At 46.2% G+C, this 12,210-nt stretch overlaps 1 protein-coding gene across 8 annotated transcripts in view; it reads left to right on the top strand.

Moving 5' to 3' along the window:
• Positions 1-3,718: 3,718 nt before the first annotated feature.
• Bcas3 (BCAS3 microtubule associated cell migration factor) overlaps positions 3,719-12,210 on the top strand; it is a 502,893-nt gene continuing 494,401 nt past the window's right edge. For 3 of the 8 annotated variants that reach the window (XM_036195479.1, XM_036195476.1, XM_036195474.1), the window contains exons 1-3: positions 3,723-3,850; positions 5,342-5,429; positions 10,066-10,120. In XM_036195479.1, the coding sequence (XP_036051372.1) occupies positions 5,347-5,429; positions 10,066-10,120 (138 nt within the window). In that variant the 5' untranslated portion in view covers positions 3,723-3,850; positions 5,342-5,346. Of the gene's footprint in view, positions 3,851-5,341; positions 5,430-10,065; positions 10,121-12,210 lie in introns of all 8 variants that reach the window. The other 5 variants (XM_036195473.1, XM_036195472.1, XM_036195478.1 and 2 more) reach the window with 5 other exon arrangements.

Genomic DNA, 12,210 nt, shown 5'->3' on the forward strand with positions numbered 1-12,210 from the left:
ACATGAGACTGTCTCAAAACAATAATGGATAAAACAAAGTCAGAGATTAATGTGGGTCAGGAATTGTGATCAGGAAAGGTAAAAGAATTAGGGGTTTAGTGTGATTGAGTTTAACAGGTGCAAGGTCCTGTATTTTAAAAATAAGTGTATGATTGCTTTTCCTGTAGGTAAGTATGTACACCATGTATATGTTTAGTGCCCATAGAGGCCACAAAAGGGTGTCATCTCCTGGAACTGGAGTTACAAGTTGTGAGCCACCAAGTGGATAATGGGAACCAAATCAATCCTCTGGAAGAGCAGCCAATGCTCTTAACTGCTGAGCCATTTCTTCAGCCCCAGGCTCTGCATTTGATAGCTAACTCCAGCAAAACAAAAGATTGACTCTGCTTGACAGGTTGACTGTGGAAATACTGAAAACTTCTAGGAGGTGAGGTCCAGTGGTATGTCTTTGGGAATGCTTTTAAATGGAGTTACAGGACCTCTTGATAATTACTAACATGTTAACTGTGTACATTAGTTGACTTCACTGACCTGTCTCTTCACTCTTGTACCCAGCACTGTTTAGGTCTCCTTTTCATGTGTCCTCACAACTGTCACTAACCAGTCTGAATAGTCACTGAGTTAATTTCTTTTGGTTGTCTGAACTTGGCTCTGTAGCTTTGTATCCTTCAGGAATCTTTTTAGCTATTACCAACTTTTTCTAGCACCACATCCTTACGTTTTAATTTTGTTTAACTTTTCTTTACTATATCATATTCTTTCAATCCTAAAATTTTCATTTGTTTTTCATTCATTTACTTATTCTGTTCTTTGAGACAGTTGTGGAATGTAAGCCAGACTCAAACTTGCTACCAGATTGCTTCAGCCTCTGCAATCCTGGATCATAGGCATGCACTACCACAAGTGGGGACTTTAGGTTTTTGATTGGTAGTCATTTGAAATGTAGTCTATCACGCTAAAATATCTTACACATGCCCAGCTAGTAATTTGTTAAAATAATACGTGGTAATAATAAGAACAAAGCTAATTCTCTTTCACTGAAAATGAACTTACAGTCCTGGTTAAGAAAAATATCTGGATGTGGCATAATGCTTTCCTGTCGTCTTAGCATCTGGGGAGGGTGGGACAAGAGGATTGGGAGTTCAAGTTCATCCTAAGCTATTTAGTGAGGTCCTCATTCTCCCTGGGACCAACCAAAGTCAGGTGCTATATCATGAACAATGCTAATGAGAGTATACTGCTTATCGACATTATCTCAAACTGGTGGTGAAAGCAGATACCAAAAGTAAGTGAAAAGCGGGGCAGTGGTGGCACACACCTTTAATCCTGGCACACACCTTTAATGCACCTGGGAGGCAGAGCCAGGTGTATCTCTGAGTTTGAAGCCAGCCTGGTCTATAGAGCAAGACCCAGGACAGGCACCAAAAACTACACAGAGAAACCCTGTCTGGGTGGGGGGGGGAGAAAGGAAGGAATTAGGAGTGTCTAGTTTGGGTCCCCCCCCCTTTTTTTTTAAACTTTATTTTTTGAGGCGGTGTCTCACCAGATAGTACAGTCTGGCTTTAAATTCATTATGTAGCCTAATGTGGCATCAGATTCAGTCATGCCTCAGCCTCCTGAGCACAGTGATTACAGGTGTACGCCACCAAGGCTAATCTATCGTGTTTGTTTACTGAGACTGAGTCTCGTGTGGCCCAGAGTAGTCTTCATCCTGCACAACCCAGAGTTCAATTCCTAGCCTCTCCACCACTAGCCGCCTACCCTGTAACTGCTCCCAGCTCTGGCTACTGACCTCTCCCCCAAGTCCCTTCAACCTGTAGAACTTTCCAACCACTCTCCTCTACTAGGTTCACACACACACATTTGCGTAAGAATTGCAGGGGAGACCGGGGAACAACTAAAACGATACAGTCATCATTTGGAAAACATCTAGGTATGTGTTTGTCTGACACATAAGGAGTTATGTCTGTTGGGAGCACATGCTTACCTATGTCATATATATATATATGTCATGTAGAAGAGGCTGCCTTGAATGTATCGAAGGACGGTCTTTTTTTTTTTTTTTTTTAATTGAGCTGAGGATCGAACCCAGGGCCTTGTGCTTGCTAGGCCAGCGCTCTACCACTGAGCTAAATCCCCAACCCTTGAAGGACGGTCTTAAACATCTGATCCCCTTGGCTTTTCCTTCTAAGTATAATGACAAAGAGGAGATCTTTAACATTTCTTTAAAATCACTATTGGTTTGTGGCGGCGGGTAGGGGGTGAGTATGAGCCCTTTCATGCCATGTACATGTGTAGGGGTCAGAGGACAACTTGTTCTCATCTTCCATGTTGAGTCCCAGCTGGGCATTGAACTCAGGTGGTCAGGCTTGGCAGCAGGGCCCTTTACCATCCCAGTCATCTTGAAGGCCCTGAGAGAAGAAGGTCTTTTGACCCTGAAGGGTTAAACCAGAAGATGAATTGAACCAGTTCATTGCATGTGTACAGCAGCTGCCTATTCCTGCCTAGCTCAGGAAACCCTAGAGTCCCCTCCAGAGACCAGAACCACAACAGGGGGGAAAAATCCTTTCCTACTCCCATTGTGGTCAACTAATTTATGAGTCTCATAGCCACTGAGCTGTATGCTTCCCCAGGGTACACGTCAAAATTGCAACATTCTCATTCATAAACGTTCTTATTCATTTCCCTTTTGTTTCTACATTTTGAAGAGCTCAATAAGAAAAGAAGTCCCTTATCATTTGGGGGTAATGATACAGTCATTTGAGAGGAAATCTCAAAGTTATGGCACTGCAGTGGCTTGGAACTTGCTATGTAGACTAGGCTGGTCTCTGCTTCCCAAGTACTGGAATTAGAGGCATGTGCTACCCCAATCCCTTAAAAAGAGATTTTAAACATAGATTTAGGCACAGGGTTAATAACGTGCTCAGGGGAAAGATAAAGCACAGATACTAGTGTGAGTTTGGGTTTCTCAAGTGAGAATTCCCAGTGTATGACTTGTTGAGACTCCAAGGACCTTTAAGATCTTCTCAGTGCCCACCTTGCAAAGCCCCAGACATCTTTCTTAGATCTATGGATCCCTGTATTGCCCAACAGGTTCCCTCCAAACTCTAGTGCTTCTCCATTTCCAGATGTTCACTAACATCCATATCTATGACAGTAACCGTTAAGGACCCCAACAAAATTTCTTACAGGCCCCTTATTCAGATCTTACTCAGACCCGTACTCGGCTGCCAGGCTGACCAGGGACCGGCCAGCCTAGAATCCCGGAAGGTAAACACATCGCTGCAGGCGGGGCGGAGGGCGGGTTAGGGCAGTCTGAGTGGCCAGGAAAAAGTGATTGGCAGCTGCCACGTCCACGTGCTTTTAGCTTCGAATCAGCTGTCGCGAGAATTCGATGTAAACACACCAGTGTCCCTGGCCTCGGGCTCCGCGCTGGAGACTCCTGGCTGAGATCGGCAGGTGTCTGGAGCAGGCTGCGTTTTCTTAAGACAGAAAAGCCACCAAGGCGCCTCTTCCAGGCCGGCTGACACGCCTGCCTTTTCTCCCCTGCCGCCTGCATTCGCAACCGAACCTGACCCGCCCGCTTCACCCGAACTTCCATACTGTTGTGTTTTCCCTCCAGCCCCAGCGGATTGGATAGATTCCGAAGGCGGGTCCGCCTCTTTCCTACCTGCTGGTTGGCGAAACTGACCTCCAAGGGCGGTGCCGCGCCGGGGCCAGTTTGCTCCTGGGATTGGCTGGTGCGGTGGTTCCGCCGAGGTGTGGTAGGAAGTGGTAGCCGTCAATCACGAGGGAGACTCCAAACAGTGAGCCTGGAGCTGTAGAACAGCGTTTACCGGCGGAGCGGCCGGTGAGAAGGCTGGCGGGTCCTTGGCGTGGGGGAGGCTTGGAGAGGAAAAGGGACAGGCACCACGAGGGGACAGGGCTCGGCCAGCCCCAGCTGACGTGGGGGAATGGTGTTGAAACTGGAGGAGAGCTGGGCTAGAGGCCAGAGGGCGGTCGGGGGCAGTGGTGGCTGGGCTTTGGAGGTGAAGTGGGGAGTGCTGTTCCCTTGGCTTTGGGGAGAGTGGGGCCTGAGGGGCACGCGAGGAGCTGTCCTCAGGTGACAAGGCCCTTAAAGGACAGAGGTGGGGAGACTGGCTCGGGTAAGAAAGGGTGGAATGGAAAAGAGAGTGCTGAGGGGGTCTGGTGAAGGGTACTGCCTGAGAAAGGGTTACCTGGACTAGTTGGGACAAGGGTGTTTGGGTTGTCTAGGAGTGTAGGGATCAACAGTGTGGGAGTTTTCATAGGAGCTGGTAGAGTGCACCCTTCTTAAAAGTGGCGTTTTTAGCCTCTTTCCAGTTTACCTCCAGGCTGTGGGCTTTCTCGAACCTTGTAAGACGTCTTTATTCCTGTTGTCAGCCTTCTTTAACCTTAACTGGGTAGACTATGCTCTTAAAACTGCCTTAGTGATTGGGAAGCTCATTAGATAGTCAAACACCAGGGCTTCCTTAGACCGTGGGAAAAGCCAAGGGGCTCCAGACATCATATGGGTTTATATTACGTGTTTGTTTACAGGCTGGCGATTCTGTTACAATAGTTGGAGGTTAAAAAGTATTTAAATGTGGCTACACATTGGTCCTCAACAGATTTATTTGAAGGTAGCTTGATACCTTCCTGTCACTTCCATGTGGTCTTTGTCTCACGTGGGCCATCCTTTGTGTCAATGGCTGTGTAGCTAAGGTTGACTTTGAACTCCTGCTCTTCCTGCCTTCACCTCTCTGGTGCTGGGATGAGGGGCATGGATCACCATCCCCCGGCCAGTTTTTTAATCTTCAAGACAGAGTCATACTAAGTACCTCTGGCTTGTGTTGCCCTAGAACTCACTGCAGTTCCCTTGCCTTGGCCTCCTAGGTGCTGGGAATACTGGTGTGTTCTGCCACACCTGGTTCTGTGTTTGTTTTTGTAAGTGATCCTGTGTTAAGAGTTCCCATTTGGTTCTTATTTTCTTAACTTTCTCTGTGTATCTTTGGAGCCTGTCCTGGAACTCGCTCTGTACTCTAGGCTAGCTTCTAACTCACAGAGATCCGCCTGCCTCTGCCTTCTGATGCTGGGATTAAAGGCATGAGCCTTCACCCCCTGACGAGACCCTATCTTAGAAAAACAAAAGAATCTTCCTGGGTGTGGTGGCACACACCTGTAATGCCGGCACTTTGGCATGCAGGTCTCTGGGAGTTCCAGGCCAGCTAGAGCTAAATAGTGAGTTTCTAGGAAACTTCATAGTTTACCACAGCTTGGAAAAGGGATCTTTAGTGAATAATCATAAAACTCTGCTGTGTTTTTTCTTTTGTTCTGCAAACAGGTCTTATGAATGACACGATGGCTACAGACTCTCCTAGGAGACCCAGTCGCTGCACTGGTGGAGTTGTGGTTCGCCCTCAGGCTGTCACGTGAGCACCTTTTAGAAACTAAAGCCCGATAGCTGAAGAAAATATCATTATTATTCCTTTTGGTTTTTCAAGATCAGGGTTTCCCTGTGTATCCCTGGCTTATCCTGTAACTATGTAGACCAGGATGGCCTTGAACTCACAGAGGTCTGCTTGTCTCTGCCTCCTAGAGTGCTGGAATCCATGGTGTGTACCACCACACCCAGTAAGAAAACATTCCAAATAAATAACAACTTCTATTCAGAGTATCTGTTTGGGTAGTTCTTTCTTTCTATAAACATTTTGTCCTTTATGGCCATGCAGATGAGGTGAAAGGAACAGTTGGTGGGTTTAGTTGACATACTCAACACACTATAGAGTACATGAGGGTGACTGCTAATCCCTGAAGAACAGTGTCAGTGCTTGGAATGATCTCAGGGGTAGAGCACTTGCCTAACTTGTGGGAGGCTCTGGGTTTGATACTCAGCATCACCAAAAATGTAAAATCTAAAAATCAGTGTTTTTAAACTCAAGGTTCCACAAGTTAGTTAAATTAGTTTAGAGGGTCATGATCAGTATTTGAAAAAGAATGAAATAGGAATTGGGGATATAAGTCATTGTTGAGGGGTCTAGCCTACTCAAATTCTGGACTCCATCTCCAACACCACGGACATACACAAACACATGTCAAATGGCCTACAGAGCGAGATCCAGGACAGTCACCAAAACTACACAGAGAAACCCTGTCTCAAAAAACCAAAAAAAGGCTGGGCAGTGGTGGTGCACACCTGTAATCCCAGCACTCAGGAGGCAGAGGCAGGTGGATTTCTGTGAGTTCAAGGCCAGCCTGGTCTACAGAGCTAGTCCAGGACAGGCTCCAAAAGCTACAAAACTGTGTCTCTAAAAACCAAAAAAAAAAGAAAAAAAAAAAGAAAAAAAAAGAAAAAAAAAAAAAAAAGAAATGCATAGTTGAAATTATTGTAATCACCACATGAGAAAAGACGCCAGCAAAACAGCCTGAGGATTTAGAGGGATATTTAGTGATGACAAGGCTTCATGAGAAGGTAACATTTTGGGGGTTTGTCAGGATGGCTCAGTGGGCGAGAGAGCTTGTAACCAATCCTGAAGACCCAGGTTTTATCCCTGGGACCCATATGATAGAAGGAGAGAACCAACTCCTGGAAGTTGTCCTCTGACTTCCATGTGCACACACCCTGCCCCCAGACACACAGACACAGCTGTGTATGCACCAATATATGTATATTTCATATATGTACATATGTATGAAATAGAATATAATTAAAACAATTTTGGAAGAAGGTAACATTTTGAGTTTATCTTTAAAGGTAGAATGTGGACTCAGACTCAAGGGTGCCTTTTTGGCGAAGAGACTAGCAGAGCATAAGGAATAGGAAAACTAATTTTTCGGGGTGTCGGGTGTTGAGACAGGCTCATGTTTGTCTTACACTTGCTATATGGCAGAACTGTCTTTGAACTTCTGAGTCTCTCAAAGGTGAGATTCCAGGCCTGTGCGTCCTCTCCCCCCGTTTTCTGTTTTGTTTTTTGTTTTTTGTTTTTTTTTTTGACAGGTTGTTTCTATGCAGCCTTAGCTGACCTGGAACATGATGTACAGATCATGCAGGCCTCACAGAGGCCCACCTACCTCTCCCTCTCAACTGCTGGTATTAAAGACCTGCACCCCCACGTCCAGCCCTTGTTTCAGTTTTCTTAAGAAAGGCTTCTTCTATGTTGCCCTGGCCGGCTTGGCACTGACTCTGAGCCCAGGTTGTCCTTGGACTAGTAGCAATCCACCCTTAGCTGTCCAAATGCTAGGGTTACGGGCAGGTGTGATGACACCTGGTGTGTGTGTGTGTGTGTGTGTGTGTGTGTGTTTCTAGACATGGTCTCACTGTGGAGCTCTGACAGTCCTGGACCTTACTATGTAGACCAGGCTGGCAGAGATCTGCTTCTGCCTCCCGAGGGCTGGGATTAAGAACACATGCCAACATGTTCCTCCAGGTTTTCTTTTTTAACTGTTTCACTGTGTAGTTACACTGTCTTCAAACTCACAGTAGTCCTCTTCCCTCCGCATTCATAGTGCTGGGATTACAAATGCAGTCCATATTTTCCATGTCTTAAAATTCTCTTAGCAAGCATGGGACAGTGGCTCAGACCTGTATTCCTAGGACCAGGGAGGCCGATGCAGGAGCATAGTGAGTTTGAGGCCAGTCTGGGCTATGTAGCAAGATGATGCCTTAAAAAAATGCTTAGGGGGACTAATATTTTAGATCATTTCCTTTGGGTGCTTTAGTGTATTACAAAAGACAGTCTTCTCAGACTAACAAAGGCCTACTCAGTGATATCATAATACTACTGCCTCTCCCTCTTCTGTACTCTCGAGAGTTGAATTTCTTTGTGATATTTGCTGTGGCATCAAGTTAAACATGTAATTAGCTGTGAGTTAGGTTACTATTTTAATCTCCCTTTATAGGTGAGGAAAACAGCAGAGAGGAGAGCTCGTCATTGGGAATAGCCGGGACAGGAAGCCGGCATGGGGCCCAGCTAGTGGATCTCCAGGGTCTACGTTCTCCTTAGTATTCGCTGCTACCCCACCAGGTGGTGTTCAAACCACAGTAATGATTTTTGTTACCCAGATGATTTTAGGGTTAGGAAACATTAGAATGTTTAGAATGGGCATAGCATTCTGCCTTCTTTGGACAAATAGTGCTGGAGCATCAGCTTTCCACTTGTACTGGTGGTGACAGGTTCTGGAGGTAGAAGGTGGATATGAGAGATGGGGTACTTCCTTTAAGGGAGCTATAGTTTAGTGGGGAAACAGACAAGGATGCCATCTGAGCCTTGTCAGAGGAAGGAAGGCAGTGTGCGTGGAAGGGCCTGAGGAAGCAACTGGAGCTGGAGTCTGGTAAAGGAAGGACTGGTGGAAATTGAGTAGATCAAAGGACCTTGGAAGAGCCGGAGTCAGGGCAGAGTGTGGTGTGCTCCAGGAATGGAAGCTGCCTGTGGCCGTAGAGCAGGTGAGGAAGGTGAGCCTGGCAGAGTTGGCAGTGACTCTGTTTTTGTACATCTCTAAGGCACTTGGTTTTTGAAGGATACTTTCTCTTTTCTTCTGAGGTAGGGTCTCATATCCCAGCCTGGCCCTTCCCTAACTTCTGGCCCCCTGTTCCGCCTCTGAATGCTGATATGTGTGTAACAAGTGTGCACCCTCGCCTGGTTCGTGCAGTGCTGGGGATGGAACCTAGGACTTGGTGCATGCCAGCCAAGCACTTTGCCAACTAAGCTATATGCTCAGCATTTTTTTTTTCCTCCAATTTTGTTGTTTGAAACAGGATCTCACTCTGTAGCTGGGACTGGCCTCACACTCATGGCAATCCCTCTTTGGTGCTGGGATTACAGGTGTGAGCTGTCACAATCATTAGCCCCGTTACCTTCAGTGACAATTGTTCACATCTTTCAGAAATTTCTAGTATTTTGAAGAAATCGTTTTTTTCCACTTACTGATATTCGTATCCCGACTGTCTCTAGGGCTGGAGCTGTCGTTAAGCAGTAGGCCGTTGTCCTCACTGTGTGGTGCTTTGCTTCCATCCCCAGGACTGCAAGAACAAAAGATGTCGTTGTTTAATGGCCTTAACATCATTCTTTTTCTTTCCTTTTTTGTGGTGTTGGAAATTGAACCTCAGGCTTCATTCATGCTAAGGAAGAGCTCTCTACCGCTGAGCTTTTTCCCCAGCCCTGCTTCCTCACTTTTATAACTTACCTTATGCTTGCTTTTTTTTGTTGTTGTTGATTTTGTTTTTTGAGATGAGGTTTCTCTGTGTAGCCCTGGCTGTCGATCTGGAACTCACTCTGTAGACCAGGCTGGCCTCAAACTCACAGACCCACCAGCTTCTGCCTCCCTCCCGAGTGCTGCTGGGATTACAGCCATGTACTATTTCTGCTGGCTTGTTTTAGTTTTTGGATACACAATCCGATTCCATAGGCCAGGCTAGCCTGGAACTCATGGTCTTGTTGTTTCAGCTTTTCTAAGTGCTAGGGTTCCGGTTGAGCCATCACACTCAACTTTCATACTGCCCTCCTCTTTTTGTGACAGGGTTGCACGATCTTGGAACTAGCCAAGTAGGCCAGGGTGACTGATAAGTCTGGGATTGTATCCATGCACCACCTGCCCAGGTTTTTTTTTTTTTTGGATTGAACAGGTCCAAGCACAGCCCACTGAGTCGTCCCTCCAGCACTGAACACTTGTTCTGATGCCTTCATCTGGAGGAAAATGCCACCAGAGGTCAGGCACAAGGTTCATCACATGTTTAAAGAGACGGTCAGGAAATTCTGAGTCGCTCTCTATAGCATTAGCATCCAGTCCTACTGTAGGCCTGCCGTCGCCATCAGTCCTCCAAAGTGACCGTTGTTCAGTTAGGGGCTCCAGACCTCAGGGAGAGATGCTTTACAGTGATAGAAACCTCGGCAGGTGGGGTGCCGCCTGCTGACTCGGGATGAGAATGTGGGGAAGTAGAATTATCAGGTGACGGAGCTGGCCTGCTTTCCTTCCCTCTTGTTTTCCTGGGACAGTGAATTTATTAGGCCGAGCTTTTCTCTGTTCTGCATTAAGCTGCCTGACAGTTTGTATCCCTCTCTCCTTTGCCAGGGAGCAGTCCTACATGGAGAGTGTCGTGACTTTTCTGCAGGATGTTGTCCCACAGGTAAGCGAGTGTGAGTACAGAAATGGTCACTTGGCTTTTGGGTCAGGGGACACTGGAATCCCGTTTCCTGAACTTGATTAAGTGAGTAGTCTCAGAAAGCCTTCTTTTGGTAAGCTGAGGGTCAGTAGGGTGGAGCTGCTTGTGGTTGTGGCATGGGCTTGTTAGGACTTGCTTTTCCTGAGCAGACTCTGGGGAGGGGATTTGAGTTGTGAGTCCGGACTCTCCATTGGGTTCCTCTCAGGGCTAGGAATCAAACCCAGGCCTGGTCACATGCTTCACCAGTGGCTGAAACTGGTAAACTCTTTCCTAAGGGTTCCTTTCCTAAATATTTTTCTTGTTTAAGATAAGAGGTCTGGGGTTTGGGATGTAGCTCAACAATAGGCCGTTTCCCAAGCATGCATGAGGCCCTGAGTTTGTTACCCAGCCCACATACTTATGTACCCATATACTGCTCCTGCAGAGATGCCTGAGTGAAATGGGAAAGGCACTGTGTACTATGTATTACATAGGTGGTAATTTAATATTATTTATTTATGTATATGTTTATATTTAACACAAATTGTCAACTTTTTCCTTTTGAGAAGTGGTGTTTTGCTTTTTGCAAATCAGGTATGCCTGATTTGTCAGAGATGAAGGTCTTTACTGTTTCTTTGAATGTGATCATCCCCCCCCCCCCCCCAGAGACAGGGTTTCTCTGTGTAGCTTTGCGACTTTCCTAGAACTCACTTGGTAGCCCAGGCTGGCCTTGAACTCACAGAGATCCACCTGCCTCTGCCTCCCGAGTGCTGAGATTAAAGGCGTGCACCACCACTGCTCAGTAGAGTTTTTTTTTGTTTGTTTTTGTTTTTTTATTTTTATTTTTTTAAAAAGATTTATTTATTATGTATACAGTATGTATGCCTGCAGGCCAGAAGAGGGCACCAGATCTCATTACAGATGGTTATGAGCCACCATGTGGTTGCTGGCAATTGAACTCAGGACCTCTGGAAGAGCAGCCAGTGCTCTTAACCTCTGAGCCATCTCTCCAGCCCCTGTTTTTTATTTTTATTTATTTATTTTTTTTATTTTTGAGACAGGGTTTCTCTTTGTAGCTTTGGTGCCTTTCCTGGAACTCACTCTGTAGACCAGGCTGGCCTCAAACTCACAGAGATCCACCTGGCTCTGCCTCCCCAGTGCTGGGATTAAAGATGTGTGCCACCACTGCCAAGCCTAAATGTGATGCTCTTTTTAAGAGAGCAAGCAGTCTTGAAGGAATCAGCTCGTGTGTTACTGCCCACATTTATTACTTCAAATATTATTTGGGCTTCTTGTTAAACATAATAGTAATTTCCAGCCCAGTCTCTCAGAGAATGGATCTGTGTTAGAGTCTGTAGCAGGCTGTCACGTCTCTGGTGTTAGCTGTGGGTCATGGATGGACAAGCGCTGCTCTGGTGGGACCGCTGAAGGGCAACCTCGCTTATTTCCTCCACATGGATGTCAGTGGTCCTTGACTGCCATGGTGACTTCACCTGTGTGTTTTGGAGAGGACTTTTCATGGATCCATGTGCCAGGTTTACAAGCATATCCTAGAAAGGTCCAAGGCCTAGATTTTTAGTTGTGTTTTGCAAAATGTATTCTTCAAGTAAGGAATGTTGATATTGCTTTATTATATTTAGTCAGTTTGAATGGAAACAGGCCACAGCATTGAGGTCTGTGGTGCACATGAGGAAAAATGCTCCCCTTTCCTGAGGCACTTGCTTAATAAGTCAAATTGCTTGAAACAAGCAGAGATTATTAATAGCAACAAATCAGCACTGTTGCCATGTAGCTCACTGAATCATTGATTTGTGAGGGATGCAGAGAGAAGGGAGAGACTTTGGAAGCATTGCTAGTTGAAATGAAGGGGACAGGGTGCCTGGGCAGGACAGCCTCATGGTTTTGGAGGCAGTGGAGGATCTGATGTCTATGTTGGCCTGGCTGAGGGAGCGGTGGACACCAGCTTGTTCTTCCTTAAGCCCCCAGCCTTGGCATGAGGCTGAAATGCCATAGAAAAGTGGTTTAACAAATTTTTACTTCTGTATTTTGTTTGCCGAGCATCTTTATCAAACATT

The sequence above is a fragment of the Onychomys torridus genome, chromosome 8, assembly GCF_903995425.1.
Source record: "Onychomys torridus chromosome 8, mOncTor1.1, whole genome shotgun sequence".
Classification (NCBI taxonomy): domain Eukaryota; kingdom Metazoa; phylum Chordata; class Mammalia; order Rodentia; family Cricetidae; genus Onychomys; species Onychomys torridus.